Genomic DNA, 16,644 nt, shown 5'->3' with positions numbered 1-16,644 from the left:
ATGTTCTTAGCACCCTTGTGGAGTCATTTGACCACAGTCACAAGGGTTTATTTTTGAGTTCTCTATTTTGTTCCATTGATCTGTGTGTCTCTGTTTATGCCAGTACCTTTCTATTTTGATTATTGTAGCTTTGTGGTAGTAAGTTTTAAAATCAGGAAGCGTGAGTCCTCCCAAAAATTATCTTGGCTATTTTTAGTCCCTTGAGATACCATATGAATTGTAGGGTTTTTTTTCTGTTTCTGCAGCATGCATATTCAAGATGGTAATGGGGTTGCATTCAGTCTGTAGCTTGCTTTGTGCAGTATTAACATTTTAATAATACTCTGTCTTCTAATTCAGGAACGCGGATGTCTTTCCACTTGTTTATATCTTCAGTTTGTTTCAGCTGCATTTTGTAGTTTTCAGTGTATGAGTTTTCACCTTGCTTGTTTTACTCCTGAGTATTTTGTTTGTTTTTGTTGCTATTGTAAATGGGATAGTTTTCTTACTTTCCTTTTTTGGATTATTCATTGTTAGTGTAGAGAAATACAACCGATTTTTGCATGTTGATTTTGTGCCCTGCAGCTTTGCCGAATTCTGATTTATTCTAATAGGGGTGTGTGTGGTCCGTAGAGTTTCCTATGTAAAGGTCGTGCGTGTCATCTGGAACAGGGATCATTTTATTTCTTCCTGCCGAATGTGGATGCTTTTTTCTCTTTTTCTTGACTGATTGTTCTGACTAGAACTTCCAGTATTACATTGAATAGAAGTGGAAAACACAGGCGTCGTGTCTTGTTCCTGATCTTAAGGGGAAAACTTTCAGTCTTTGACCGTTGAGTATGATGCAAGTGATGGTTTTTCATAAATGGCCTTCATCGTGTTGAAGTTTCCTTCTATTGCAGATCAGTATCTGAATAGTTTATTAAGCGCCCCCAAATTTTTACTTTTAAGTAGAATCACATTGAATCCATAATTTAAACAATTAAATCCATAATTTGAACAATACACTTATGATACAGTTGCTTACTGTACCACAGAATATTGTAGCACCGGAAATATTACTGGACAAGAAGAATGCTGATCACATACAAGTTTATAATATATTATGATGCTGCCTTTAACAGGAAACCTTCATTTATACAAGGAAAAGGAAATTACAAGGGTTTTTATACAAAGGTGAAAAATCAAAACCTATGAATTTTTTTTTTTTTTAAGATTTTATTTCTTTATTTGACAGAGAGAGACAGCCAGCGAGAGAGGGAACACAAGCAGGGGGAGTGGGAGAGGAAGAAGCAGGCTCATAGCAGAGGAGCCTGATGTGGGGCTCGATCCCAGAACGCCGGGATCACGCCCCGAGCCGAAGGCAGACGCTTAACGACTGCGCCACCCAGGCACCCCAAAAACCTATGAATTGAGAGATCTTTAAGCTTTATTTTTTTCTCTCTTTAAACATATTTCCTTTTTTTTTTTTCTTTCTAGGACCTCGCCCTCATCCTGGTGATGAATCAACGCCTGAAGACACTAAGACTTTAGGTACTATTTTGGTTATTAATAACCTCGCATTATGAGACCCTAGAGTTCTACATGTAAATATCACATTTCAATTACCTGTAGTTAGAGAGGAAACAGCATGTGTGTCATAAATTGGTAAAAATTGACATTTAGAGTTATTTTAATAGTGTAGATACTGCGGCAGACGTAAGCAGCAGTACGTGTGAACACATGTAGACAGTATAGTTTTTAAGAGGCCCCCCCCGCCAAATAGGATTCCTAGCAGGGTGTGGTACCCTTCTTAAATTCTATGATTATATATATAGGTGAAAATACATAAAACATAACTTGCCGTCCATGTGGTAGTGTTCTTTTTTGATGGCAATTTGTAGATCACTTTTCTTTCTACTTGGACCTTGTATACATGAGCCTTAAAGTACTACAGGTTAGATCAGTTTTTTCTATAACACGTTGGTGTGGCAGACTTCATGTAGGCTCACATAGTTCACGCAACGCATATTAAAGAAAATGGAAAAAAAAAGTATAGTTGTGACAGTTAAAGATTTCTTGATAAGTAAGTGAAGAGAACTATCTAATACCTTTATTTATATTAGACTAGTGTAGTAAGGTTAACCTACTTATAACTCTTGAGGCTTGTTATATTTTCCCTCTGAACACTGTAGTCAGACTGTCATTGTATCAGTAAAAACAGTGCCATCTTAAGGTCAGTAAGCACTTGATAATTTTTTATGAAATGAAAAGATCAGACTCAACCATGACATTTTATGCTTTGGTTTCCGGAAATTGAAAATAAATAATGGCAGTTTAGAAGCAGAGGTACTCCTGACATCATTGCTAAGAGTTAAGATTAGTAGTGTGATGTATTTCTGTGTGGGTGGTCAGAAGTGCATGTTTAAGTATCTAGGCGTTATTTTCATCCATGTGCCCTGGTGTTTCATTTACATATTTAGAATCTCCTTGGTAATTAGGATTATGTCTTGGTTTTAGGGGGTGGAAAATCAGAAGGGGCTGATGATAAGATAAAGTATTATTTTGAAGATTCTGCACCTAACACCTGTGTGACGGATGGAAATTTATTTATGACTTAGTCCACAGACCCCACTTTTGTGGAAAAAATAAGAATTTCTACCAAAATCACAAATGATAGAATGAATACTGAGCAACAACAATAATGGAGTAATACATTTTGAGACAGTTTTCTTCTGATCTACTGAACTCTAATTGTGCTAGTAAGCTGTACTAACCTGATACGGTAACTACAGCACAGAACAGTCGAAAGGGACGTTCCTGTGAAGGGTCTTACAAGGTGGAGCCTGGACGGGGGGTCTGATCCCAAGGGTTCTGTGAAAAATGAGCTGGCCACACTAGCGCTCATGCTAAAACCAGGCTGAGGAAGAACTTCTTTGCCGTAGCATACAGGTGATCTGGTCAGAATGAAATGCAGCCACCCTTGCCGACCTTGGGTGCTCAGTCTTCAAACTGTTCTCATTGTTTTCCCAGGCAATGGAGCCATCGCTGCGATTGTTATTTCTGTTTGTAAGTAGCCCAAACTTTGATGCCACTTAAAAAGTATTACTCTGAAAAAGTGCATTATTTTTATTTAATTAAATGATTTTTAATTTAACTTTTCAGCTTCTATAGTTTATATAACTTGACATGCAGTCCACCAGTCCAGAACAGCCAGACCTTGTATGTGATACACTGCGTTTTGCTGGCAAATGTGTATTCTTTTATGTATGTGTCCCCTTAGTAACAAACCCTAACTACTACATGTGTTTTTAGGATGATTGGCCCTGAGTTTGCATCCCGAACATGCTTTGGGTAATTTTCTAAAGTAAGCAAGGGTTCTCTGGCTTCCTGTGGACTGTTCGAGTGACTCCAGGGAATGGGCTTTAGGTAGTGATGAGTGCAGACGGAGTATAAATAGATATGTGCTTAAATAAAATAACATGTTCTGACCACTGGAATGCAACCAACACTTGTTTCTGCTGCTAAATTTTCAGTCTTGACTCTCTGTTATGTATCATTTGTTCCCTGGTCTCTTGCAGTTGTTGGCCTTGCGGTACTCGGAGGCATCCTGTTCATGTTTTGTCGACACAAGAAGAAAGGGTAAATAAAAGCATCATGTTCCTTCTAACTCATGCTCTTGCTCACTCTTGGCATCGTTTTGTGCAGCTTTCTGTTTGTCCTGCATGCCGTCTTCTTCAGAACTGTGCCTGCATGAACGCGCCATCCCCGTTGCCCGTGTTTACTGAAACGACCTCGGGCTGCTCTTACTGTCCCTGTCGCCAGAGGACTCTGTGCAGAGTGGCTCTAGCTATTAGGACTGCAAGAAGCATTTCTGTGGGATTTGAGATTTAGGTTCTGTAGCAAATCACGGACCACGGGGGGGCCTTCCCCACCCAGCGTTACCCTGTGTCCTAGATTAGCCGAGTGGCCAAGATTAAATTTAGAACTGCTCACTGTGGAGACTCGGACAGTTGTATTCCTTGGAATTTTAATGATGAAAGTTTCCATTTCTGTAACTTAGGTAACTGTAAGAAGGTACATAGGTTCTCATTCAAATACCCAATTTGATTTGTTTTTATGTAGAATTGTTACTTGTTGAACTGGGGAAGGAAAAGCAGCACTGTTTGACTTCCCTCTTATGTTCTCTTAATTTACTAGGTTGCAGTAAAACTGTTGGGGTTTGCTGACAGGGGTAAGATTTACAAAGCACCTCATTATTAACTTTATCTGTGTTTTAATCTATAAAAATGAAAAGTGGGGAATCTTAAGATAGAAAAAAATGTACAAGTGTATGTCTTCGGAGCAGAATAGGGTTTTTAAGCATCAAACTTAAATTTTAAATAATTTGCCATTTATGAAAGACTTGGAATAAATCCTGGAACATAGACCAAATTAGGTGCTTTGAAATTTCTGATCATTAGTGATTTATTTTTTCCCTATTGCTTTGAAAATATCTTTGAAATCAAACTAATAATTTTAAGACTTTTGGTATTCATGGTTTTATGGGGATATATTTTCCCATATATTAATCATCGGGCTTAGGCTATGTAATAAAAATACATTATTTACTCAGAAAGAGCTCAGACTTTTAAAATATTACTTATTTTTTTAAGACTTATTTATTTGAGAGAGAGAGCACACGAGCATGAGGGGCAGAGGGAGAGGGAGAGAGAATCTCAAGCAGACTCCATGCTGAGCCTGACGTGGGGCTCACCCTCACCACCGCTGAGGTCAGGACCCGAGCTGAAACCAAAAAGTCAGAAGCTTAACCGACTGAAGCACCCAGGTGCCCCTACTTAGTTAGTTTTTTAAAATACCTATCATGCCTTAATTTGAGTCTTCAATCTTACATTTATAGAACACTTGATATGCATAGTTGATTGCCAAATTGGCAGTGTATTTATAATTACATATACACAGCACTCTGAGTAGGAAATACTATCAGAGAAATATTTTTACAAGTCCACAAGCTTTGTGCAGAAGTAGGTTCTCAAAAAATAAATAAATAAATAAATAAATAAATAAATAAATAAAACAAAATAGCTCTCTGCTCCTTACTTTTACTTTGTTTAAAACAACATGGTATCGAAATACATACAGGTTCCTTAACAGGTGTTAATGACACTCTCTCTAGCTACGAGTTTATGGGTCTTTTAAAGCTGAACAGTGCTCTGAGCAGTGTACCCCAGGTGCAGGATTTCAGTAGCATTCGTGATCTGAGATCCCGTGTCTCCTGAGCTCCCCGTGATGTTGCTGCTGGCCTGGGCGACACTCTGAGTTACCAGGCTGGAGACTATTACCGATGCACCCATATTCTTGAAATTTGAAGAAACACCGTCAAACTTAATAGTACAAATTTCTCCTGTTTAAGATAATTGGATTTTCTAAAGATGCCACATCTGTGTATATGTTTTTAAAAAGTGTGTGTGGACTCATATTTAGCTTTACATTGCTTTAAAAAAAAAAGAAGTACAGATTTCTGTTAGATTCTTTGTAGGGCCTAATGTCCATCACATTCTCCCTGAAACAGAGTGTTTGGAAGCTTCTCTCGAGACTAGGAAGGGTGTGCAGTTCCTGCTCTGTTTCTAGGGGTAACTCTGGAAGCAGGGCGCTAGGCACAGAACGTCCCAAGTTGCTGCTAAAACTTGGTACAAATGGATTTGATGGAAACTTGTATTTGTGATGACCTGGGAACACGGTTACCCTTCTGCAGCCTCCGTCCCCAAGTACAAACTTCGTGGATAGTTGACGATCGTGGCCCCGCGCTGAAGGGTTCTGCCAGGGTCGTCTGTTCCCTAGTCTCAGCGAGGAAGAGAATGGCATCCCGGGGCGTGTGAAATGGGCCCCCCTGCACACCCCTTCCTTTTCCTTCCGGGTTCCTTTCTTCGCTCATTGCTGCCCTCCTTTCTCGTCTGGAACCCACAGCCCCTGCCCGGTGCTTTGCTGCGGCCTGAGTCCTGTCTGGCTTGTCGTGACTGTGCGGCTGCAGAAAACACGCATCTGCTTGACATTAGTGCGTTCACATACGGGTGGTGATTTTGTTTCATAAATGCATGATTTTCTCCACTCTGGTGACATCGTCCCCGGAGAAGCGAGAGTTTGCTCAAGCCCATTAGAATTATTTACATACTTTATGTATTTTATTCCCGGTGACGAAACGGTTTTCCCGTTTTTTTCTATTGAGGATATTTATTATTTGGTCTAACTTAAACCTACGTTTATAATAATGACTGAGCCAGTAACTCTGTAATTTTTAAGCCGTCGGTGCTTGAATGAAGCTTGTTAAGAGGTTTGGGATTTACTCCATCGAGTGGCCAGATCAGGCGGGGAGTATAGTGACCTGGGGCAAAAGCCGAAGGATCAAATCAACTGGAACGTTCCTCCACTTGAGTCTCAGATTCCTGAGCTTCCAACAAACTCTTCACGATACTTTAAACAACTAATAAATGAGAAAGGATTTTGTAGTTAGCTGAAAGAGCGAACTTGAGATCCATCCCAGAAAATGGGATGTCAGGTAGTCAGTTTTACAGAGGTCTTCCCTCGGGGGCAAGCAGATGGGCCTCAGGAAGAAACTGCACTCGATGCGAGAACCAAGTCGCATCTGAAAATGTCTACAAAATCGACTTGTCAGACGGCATTGCATGAACTGGACACATGCTCTGCGAATTCCCTCTAAATCTAAGGTGTGAGAGACAGGCCCCTTTGTCCTCACACAGTCTTGCTCTGTGAGAGAGAGTTGACGTTATTCTCGTCAGGCTAAATGGTTTCAGGGCTAAACAGATTGCACAGAAATTTAGAATCTGTTCGACTGGGTGAGCTGTAAGACGTCAATGTGAAAGTGGCTTCTTGCACAAAATTCCTGTTTCACGTTCCTAAATGAGAATCAGAAAAGTTGTCATTTACTAATTGTCAGCTGTGCTTCCATTTTCCTGTCATCGATCTTATCCCACTTATTATGCTGCGCTGCTGCCTTTTGGTTTGATGTGACTGTTTTATTTAGCCCTTTTCCCCTCCTCTGTTCAGCACATACCAAACTGGTGAGAGCCACAGAGAAGTAAAATTTAATTCTCTCTGAGAAGAAGAGATGAGAGAAAGGTTTGCTTGTATCGTTAAAAGGTATCGGCTTTGTGTGTTTCTTTTCAGAGATGTCCTTTCTAGAACAGAAAATAGTCAATGAATATTTAGATATCAGTACTCTGAACTAAGATATGTTGGCTGTAAACATCAAGGAGGACACTTAGATTCGTGTGCCCTTTGCTAAATTATTGATCTTTTTGTACCATTCCTGTTTTAAATAACATGTCCTGGCAGGCGTTTACTTTGACGTAGGCTCCAGCTGAGTAATGTCCGCATTGTCCTTTTATCAGACTGTCAAGCTTCCTTGGCCTCTTGTAGCTGTGAATCCAAAAGTGCAGGAATTTTTTAGCCCAGTGGGAAATAATCATAGAATCTGTTCATTTTAAGTGCAGGGAGGAAAAATACCCTTTTTCAGAAACCAAAATATATTTTACTTAATTTTGTAAAAAAAAAAACAAACAAAAAACATTCAATTTTAGCTTGTAAATATTCACTTTAAAGGCATTTATCTGTTTTCCATGAACAGAGTATCTTTAGTGTATGAAAGAGAAACCAACAAAAAAAAAAAATCCTTAGATTTTGAAAAACTATGAGTTGCCTTGCTTTACACCCTTCGACTCCATCTACCTTGTGTTGTTGAATGAAGTGAATTGGAAGTGTTCCTCTCTTTGTGCCAGAATGTGTGTCTACACAGCCGGGAAGAGAGGAGATACGTATCCCACCACTTAGAATGTGAGGCGACACCCCACATTACACTCAGGAGTTTGGGAGGAGACTCGACAGACGCCAATAGGAAGGGCGACTTCTTGGTGAAAGCAGAGTGGTGTCCTGGGTCACAGGAGCAAAGGGAAGACAGAACATACTGACCGGAAGTGGCAGTAGGGGCCTCCCCAGTCCGTGAATCTTCTTGGTCCCTTAGTATTCCTTTGAGGCTAAAGCCAACCAGGAAGGTAGATGTCAGTGTGTCGTGAGCTTCAAGGTGTCTGTAAACATTTGAAGGTCATGTAATGGGTGCCGAAGGTCATGTAAAACATCTGTAATTAGTAATCCAGGGTGAGATTTTCACCATCTTTAAATTGCTTCGTGGTTCTATCAAATACAAGTTTCTTAACATTTAGGTGAATCCTTTTTCTCTTTCTCCTCCCTTGGAGTCTGTTTAAAATTCTATTTGAAGAAAAGGATTCCACCACTACACAAACAAAAGAAGTATTGACTCCAAAAAGGAGAAGATGGCAGTCTCGGAGAATTCACTGACAGTCCTAACTCCCGGTATAAAGCGGCTCACAGTTGTCCTCAGGAAATTGCTCGATCCCAAGTGAATTTTTGTGACAGTGGCGGCTCACGTGATGGCGTCCCCCAGAAAGAGAAGTACTAGGGTATCCAGAACTGACATGGTTAGCTGTTAGCTGGGTATGCATCCCTGAGGGTTGGCTGTGGCACGCAGACTGGTGAACCCCTGACCTGTTCACGGTTAGCTTTCCTCTGTCCGGTCTAGTCATTGTACTAAGGCAGGGCCCAGACCTGCGTTTTCCAGTTCAATAGTCGCTAGTCCCGTGGGGCTACTGAGGACTTCCAAGTGGCTAGTCCTATGTAAGTTGTCCTGTAAGATACACACCAGACTTTAAGACTTAGTACAAAAAATGTAAAATAACATGTATATTGGGTTAAGGAAAATACATTAAAATTAACTTCGCTAGCTTCCTTTACCTTTTTAAAATATGGCTTCTAGAAAATGTAAAGTTACCCATGTGGCTCATAGTGTATTTCTTTGGACAGCACAGGGCTGGAATAACAGATTTTAGGAAGATATCTATTGTTACCATAAAATTGTGATGTTACTCTTATTTAGGAGAATTTCTTAGTGATTTCCTTGACAGTGAGGGCTCAGTGGGGCATTGCTGAACTGGAAGGCTGGTAGAATTGTTACCTTTTCAAAAGTTTCATCTCAGAGCTAGATTTACAATTTCAGTGTTAGGAAAATAAGTGTTTCTCTCCAGTCTTTCCCAGTAGCCCTCGTTTTAGCGGAAACGATAAAATACTAAGTACTCTGTATCATACTGCTGTATTGTTCTGGAATCAAAAATATAATACAGGGATAGAAGGGTTTTTAGAGTGAAACTAGTTGTACATTCGATATTTTTTAAAAATCATTTATTTCCTAGTTCATGCACTCTTACAGTTTTGGGGTTTTTTCAGTTGTCAATTTCCTACATAGACTTTGGACTTGAATTTATGTACTTCTTCATGTTTATCTTTGGTACTTTTCACCTCGCCTTATAGGAAAGGAGACATTCGGGCCGAATACAGTGCTTGCCAGGATAAACCAGGGGCCCCGACGGAGCAGACGCACTAACTGGTTTCTGCTCACCGGTTTTTCCTTTGAGATCTACAGTAAATTCACACAGCTTCTATGGAAACTGTATAAATGGTCCTCAAAAAATTAAGAACAGAGACACCACCAGATGATCCAGCAATTCCACTCATGGGTATGTATCCAGAGGAAACAAGACACCCGCGTAGCACTCTGTTCACTGCAGCATTAAGTACAAGCGCCAAGACAGAAACAACCGTCGTGTCCACGGAAGGCTGAATTCTGAAAGAACACGGTCTACAGATACAGCGGCATACTCTTCAGCCATAAAAAAAGAAGGCCATCTTGCCACTGAGGACAAAATATATGGAGCCTCCGGGCATTTTGCTAAGTGACGTGAAAGTCCAACAGAGAGATGAATATTGTAGGATCTTTCTTATTTGTAGAATCCAGACAACAACAACAACGACTGACTCCTGGAAACAGAAACCAGACTGCTGGTTCTTGGGGGGGGGGGGGGGGCGGGTGCGAATTGGGTGAAGCAGGTTCAAGGGGACAGACTTCCAGTTTTAAGATTCGCAGATACTGGGACAGAATCCACGTGCGGCTCGGTGCCTGTCAGTAATGCTGCTGTGTTGTGTATTGGCAAGTGGGCAAGAGTGAATCCTAAAAATCCTGATCAGGAAGACAAAAATGTTTGTAACCGAGGTGCTGGCAACTAAATTCACTGTGCTGATCCTTCTGCAATATCCGCGTGATCGATTCCTGCTGTACACCTTAAATACATACAATGTTATATGTCAGTTACATCAGTAAAACCAGAAGGGGAAGAAAAGGATCTATAAAAAATATCCTCTCTGTTTTTCTCACTCTCATGAACTTAACCGTTAAGCATAATGCTAGCATTTTAATGTGGTTTTGAATGTACTCACCACCCTTTGATGCTGCTTTGAACGATGTATGAATTTGGGTATGAACCTCTGGCCTGTTTTCCCGTAAATAACACTTGCATTTATAGGACAACTCAACACAGTATCCTATGTAGTATTTAGGTGGGGAGATAATTTTTTTAATGAAATACCCAAATTTAGAGAACTGTTGTGCAAGATAAATTACATTTCATTTATAAAGAGATTTTGAGATCCTATTTATTCAAAGATTGAGAAGTCTTGAATCATTCGTTCAACGACTTTAAAATGTGTTTTATGTATTGTTTCGTGTAATAAGCCTTGCACATACGTGTATGCTACTTCTGCCCTTAACATTATACCGAAAATTGGGATTTTGAACAAGTTTGACTCCCTTAACTAAGAATATTATTGGAAAATACTCGAAATGGGGTAAAATTCTATTTTTTTTTTTTTAACATTTGTAATTTCCCGGTGATTTAAGGAAGCTATAAGCAGTCTGAGACCTGCATGAGGGACTGAGAATCAGTTGCAAACTTCTGTACATCAGGGAGCCATCGCTCTCGAAGCAAGAATGCCGGCTGGTGCTGCAGTGAACATTGTGGCCTTGCAGTTTTCTCTAAGAAGATTCTGCTCTTTAGGAAAATTAGAGTCCACTCTAACTTCTGGCAATGGGTCCTCTCCTCCCGGTACTTGAATAAAGAGAGGTCTTCCTTCAGACAACGTCCTGTGAAAGGGGTGAGGTTTGCAGGAACGTATCCATCACATAACCTCAGGTTGGAACAGAATCTGAGCGTGTAGGGACAGCTCACCTTACGTGCTAAAAGCAGAGTAAAAATTAAGCCACATGTTTCAGAGAAGGAAACTGTGCCTGTCGTCGGTCGTGCAAAGGGGCAGGAAAAGGCAACAGCTGGGGTAGCCCCGATGCTCAGGTGGGACAGACTGTGGCCTCTGTGGCCTCAGCCCAGGCAGGGTCTCTTCCAGGGAAGCCCAGGGGGCAGAGGAGGGATAGCCACTCAAACACACGTGACACTTGTACAAGTTTCGTTTTGCACTTTCACATTTAGTGGCGCAAGTTAGGCCAAAGAAACGTTGCCTGGAGAAGGATGTGGTTGGGAAACCAGCGTGGGTCAGAGTAAGTACTGTTAGACAGATAAAGGCATGCCTGTGATGCACTGTACGTGTTGCTTCCCTCTGGGATCCGGGAGGGACTTCGGGAAGATCAGCTTGAGCAGAAAGAAACAGGAATCCGGAATGAAGTACAGAGGGGAAGCTGGACCATCCCCGTTGTCACACACTTTTCAGGGACCTCACACTTGCTTCGAAGGGGCACTGTTGATTTGTAACAAGCTGAAAGGAAGACTTTTCAACCAAAGATTGTAATGCTTTTGAAAATAGATGGACTTGTATCATAGTTTGTGCTTCAAATTTAGTTTTTTTCATTTTACTAGATTTATATGGGAAATTGACATAGATGCGTGAATATAAATTATGCTCTTTGTCAAACAACTTGTCAATTTGCTAACCTAAGAGGAAAACAGTTTTCCCTAGGAAAGTTTCTGTAATGACATAAAAAAGCATATGTAAATTTGAAAGTGTTTGTGTCGGGGCCTTTATTGTTCATTTTTTGAAAACTGGATCTTCAAATGTTGTAAAAAATAAAATGTAGATTGGAGAATTTTCACTTGCGATGATGCGTTCTTTCCAGCGTGCTTTATCTCAGAGGACATGTGCTTGTCCCCGGGGCCCAGCTTCTCTAAGCATTCCACTCCTGCCCCTCGCAGCCCAGAGCGCTCCATGTGTCAGGACTCCTCTCCCAGCCCAGCGCAGCCCCTGCCTGTCCTGCCCAGGGGCGTTGGGTCACAGCACATGACCTACGGCATCATGTCCAAGTTGCTTAGCATGCTCCTTGAAGGAGAAATAGGGTTTGCTTTTGTTTACGCAAAAAATTTCCTGGTCGTTTTGCAGATTTGAATTAAATCAGTTAAGTGTCTGAGATCAGGCCTCAGTGTTCTGAACCATGTTCCACAGGGAATCACTTGGGGAGCTTTACTGATGCCTGGGTCCCACCCCTCTGGGTTTTCTTCTGTAATTGAGCTGGGCTGTGGCCTGGGAGTGGGGATTTTTTTTAAGCCTCCCAAGTGACTCTAATGTGTAGTTAAGGTTTAGAACCTCTGCCTTAGCGATTCTCAAGCTCCGCTGACCATTTCTACATATAAACTCATAAAGACAGAGGTAAAGCCTTCTATTTACAAAATGCTGTTTTTTATTTTTTAAAAGGTTTTATCCCATGACCCTGAGATCATGACCTGAGCTGAGATCAAGAGTCAGAGGCCTAACTAGCCACCCAGGTGCCCCCAAGATGCTGTTCTTCAAATTGAGCCTATTACATCAGAATGCAGTCTGAGACAGAAGATATTGTGGCCTAACGAAACAAGGCTATTTGTGGTTTGAAAAAACAGGGCAATCTTTCTGATAACACTGGATGAAAATTAGGTTGTCCATAAATAAAACAATTTATGAAATTGTATTTGGCTTTCGCTTGAGATTATAGAATATTTTTTAAATCGGCATAAAATGTACAGGGGAGCTTTTAAGGTAGCTACCAAAGAGTCTGTAAGAAAGCTGAAGAGAGATAGAGACATACGATGGGCAGGAATATGAATTTCCATTGTTTCCGAATATTTTAGCTTTAAAGAAAATAGCTTTGGTATTTGAAAACAGTAATGCCTGACCACTAAGGTTTTCACCAAGAATGAACTTTCTTATGTATTTTAAGTATTTGCATATTTCTACTCAAAAGCAGGATTTAACATCGTCTACTGACTCCCAGAAACAAAAGTCCACTACCTGTGCAGGTCATTTTAATTCTGCTTAATTTTGCTTTCATCATTTCCAGTCTCATCCAGAAAAGGGTGCGCTAAACTGGTCAGTCTTTCTACGGTGTAGCACTGCTGCCCTCCTGTGGACTCTCCGGGGATAGGCCATTCCCGAAGTCCTTCCCACTGGGTCATTATGATTCAGAGGTTCCCATCATTGCTGTGATTCCCAGAAGACATTTTTAATTTCATTTTGGGTCTAGTATTAACTAGGTCTTTTCTGCTTGCCTTCTGTGAAATCAACATCTTAAAGGGGCTGACCTCTGTCCCTTATTGCTTAAATGTGGGGGAAGCAGAATACCGGGGGCTGTGGTCAGTACACTTTTTCCTTCCCTCTCACTTATGTACATGAAGATAAATGACTCGCCACAATGAGAAAGTTACCCACCCGATTGCACTCGCTACCACAAGAAAACATGTATAGGGAGAGTAGCAGGGGGAGCTGCTTATGTTTACAACATAAACATCTATCTCCCTTACACAGCCTTTAAAAAGTGGCAGTGGCAAGCCTTGTGCCGAGCTCTGGAAACCAAGCAAAAGCTCAGGCATCCTGGTGCTTAGGGCTGGGGGCTTCAGGGAGAAGCCAGAGACCACTGTCGTTTAGATGAGCACTTCCTTGGGTAGGACCCCGAGGGACCACACTTCTCCAATGGTAGTGTGCTGGTAAGTCTTGCTAAAATGCAGATTCTGATCCAGCAGATCCCAGGTGGGCCTGAGAGTCCGCATTTCCCTTCGTTCTACCTACTGCTGCTTGTGGTAGGCTCATGGCCTCCAGAGATTTCGGATCTCTGTCACCTGTGGCTGTCACCTGTGGCTGTCACCTAATACCTGTCACCTGTGGCTGTCACCTCTGTGGCGAACGGTCTCTGCACATGGGATCTTGGGTGGGGCCCTGAATGTAATCACGCGGTGCCCTGGAAGGCAGGACAGTGGGGAAGCTGACTGCAGCAGGAGGCTGCATGACCCCCTCGGCGGATGCTCGGAGGCCGGCCCTGAGGATGAAGGCAGGGACCGCAAGCCTAAGAACACAGCTCTAGAACCTGGAAAAGGCAAGTGCATGGATTCTCCTAGGACGTCTGGCGGGAGCCTGGTCTTGCCAATGCCTTGGGTTCAGCCTAGTGAAATGTCACACTTGGGACTTCCAGGACTGGAAGAAATGAGGTGTTTTGTTTCGGGACAGTTACTGCGTGAATGTTCGTGTGCCACCAAAATCCCCATGTGAAAATCCTAACCCCCAAGGGCATAGTATCGGGAGGTGGGGCCTTTGGGAAGGAATTAGGTCATGAGGACAGAGCCTTCATGAATGGGATTAGTGCCCTTGTCAAGAGGCCCAAGAACGTTCCCTCGGCCCCTCTGCCCTGGGAAGGCGCAGTCTTTGAACCAGCAAGCTGGCTGCCACCCAGCACTGAATCTGTCAGCACCTCGATCTTGGACTTCCCAGCATCCCCAGCAGAAGCATCTGTGGTTGATAAGCTGCCCGGGCTGTCGTGGTTTCCTACAGCAGCCCAAGGAAATGAAGACCAGCAGCTCCTACACCCGTGGTAGGGGTCCTCCCATCACTGTTTGAGTAGGAAAGCCAGACCACAGAGGGGTGGCTCTCGACCGTGGCTGCACGTGAGTCACCTGGGGAAACTTTAGAACAAAACCGTGGGCCCCGATCCCTGGAACAGTATAACCAGAGCCCACATGGGTGGACACTAAGAATCACTAATTTAAAGGCTACTTGGGTGAATCTAATTATAAGGTATTGTGCGTGGAGCTCTACTGAATAAACCCAAATTATAACTTCTCTTGTGTTCAAGGAAAGCCCTTACCCTTGCCCCAAATATGGACACACTGCTAGGTAGTCCCTGAAACCATACACCAGCTCCTCCTCGCAGGCCAGGGCCAATATTACATGAATTACCAGGTTCAAGACTTCACACATTCTGTGTTGCCTGAATTGGTCAGATTGGACTTGTGTCCTATTAACTCACCGCACTCATTCCCACAGATGGGAAGTATTTGCCAGTTTACAAGGTGCACGAGGCTTCAGCCCAGTCCTCCCTCTCCACCTACAGACCTCCAGTTAAAGAGGTGGCAAAACCGAGGTAATGCGGACTCATGTCTGACCTGGCACTTTATAGCCAAGTGACTAGCATGACCCTAAACACTGGATTCAAGATGTTCCCAGAAGAAACATTCTGCTTACCAACTAGCTATGCAAAACCACCTTGGGATGGCAATTTTCGGTAAAGGGCTGTAGCATCTAGGTGAAAAAAGCTAATGAATCCTGTGTGAGAGGCACCTCGGTCACGTGGGCCCTGCAGGTTGCTTCTCACGACCTAGCCGTGCGGCACTGTTGAAGCCCTCAGCGGCAGCACGAGACCCCTTTATGGAAAAGAGGTCTCGAGTCCTTGTCCTTGTGCTTGGAGGCTCAACACAATCTTCTATGCATTTCTAGAAAGCATCTGGGGACCAGAATCAGCTCAACTGGAGGGCAGAATCCTTAGGTGGTCTACTTGTTTCATGTGAAATCCTGAGGCTGGAGGTTGGGACACGGGAGAGGAACCACAAGTTGGTTGAATTTGTTGCAACTCGGCCAAAGCTGTCAGACCCACAGGTCTTCCTGTATCTAGCTTAGCCGACAAGGGAGAAAAATGATCGTGGGTCCTAACGATCCCCACCATCCCCTCCTGGGGACGAGCACATGGATTCTGCACTCAACAGCCCGAATCAGCACCGCAGCTGCAGTGGGGGGGGGGGGGCACGTTCCCCGGGCAGGGCGCTGCCTCCCATCCCCACCCCAGCGGGCAGGGCGGCCATCTGGGGGGTGCGGACTTGGGAAGGCTTCCCGGGCGGGAGAGTCGCCACCACTTCTTGTGAACCGCTGGCGTGAAATGCAAGTACGGCCGGCAGCTCACAGGTGGCCCCACGTGTGGTGCGAAACGCTCACTCAGGGGGCCACAGCCCTCCGACCTGAAGATTCCCCAGATTTAATCCCCCACGAAGCCAAATCTGGCTCATCGCTGAATACCCTTCCAGAACTGGTTCGCCCTGTCCCTCCAGGGCTCCTCGAGACTCTGCACCACAAGAAGAGCTCCTGCATCTTTTATAAAGGAAGGGAAATCCTCAGGCTGCTCTCCTTCACCAGCCACGGGACAGTGTGTTCAGTTGGGCAAAATTTCTCAAAGGATCATGGACCACGGAGGTGCCGTTTGGAACCAGCCTCAGTTTCCCCTTCCCTAAGCAGCATCCCTCCACCCAGGCTTGAGCATTTTTCGGTGATCTTTTCTCTCGTTTTGTCCCTTGGCTCACGGAATTCCATTCTTGTCCTAACGGGCTGGCTTCTTTTTTAACGTGTGTCTTCTGCCGTCTCCTGCTGAAATGCTTAGCAAGTGGGTAATTCTACATCGCAAGTTACCTTTCCAGGACCCCACTTGTCATGGAATTATGAATAGGAAATGACGGATGAAAAACAAAGAGATGA

The 16,644-nt window shown here is 43.2% G+C and overlaps 1 protein-coding gene across 7 annotated transcripts in view; it reads left to right on the top strand.

Annotated features, from left to right (window-relative positions):
• The window catches only part of LOC125283451 (membrane cofactor protein-like), a 38,311-nt gene extending 26,331 nt beyond the window's left edge, over positions 1-11,980 (top strand). For 4 of the 7 annotated variants that reach the window (XM_048225039.2, XM_048225038.2, XM_048225036.2 and 1 more), the window contains 4 exons: positions 1,459-1,512; positions 2,992-3,027; positions 3,540-3,600; positions 9,358-11,980. In XM_048225039.2, coding sequence (XP_048080996.1) covers positions 1,459-1,512; positions 2,992-3,027; positions 3,540-3,600; positions 9,358-9,430 — 224 coding nt within the window. In that variant the 3' untranslated portion in view covers positions 9,431-11,980. Of the gene's footprint in view, positions 1-1,458; positions 1,513-2,991; positions 3,028-3,539; positions 3,601-4,158; positions 4,193-7,023; positions 7,117-9,357 lie in introns of those variants that run through there. The other 3 variants (XM_048225041.2, XM_048225035.2, XM_048225037.2) reach the window with 2 other exon arrangements.
• Positions 11,981-16,644: the final 4,664 nt, after the last annotated feature.

The sequence above is a fragment of the Ursus arctos genome, unplaced genomic scaffold (assembly GCF_023065955.2).
Source record: "Ursus arctos isolate Adak ecotype North America unplaced genomic scaffold, UrsArc2.0 scaffold_2, whole genome shotgun sequence".
In the NCBI taxonomy this organism is placed as follows: domain Eukaryota; kingdom Metazoa; phylum Chordata; class Mammalia; order Carnivora; family Ursidae; genus Ursus; species Ursus arctos.
The sequence above is the reverse complement of the archived record's forward strand: the minus strand, read 5'-3'. Positions and strand labels throughout refer to the sequence as shown.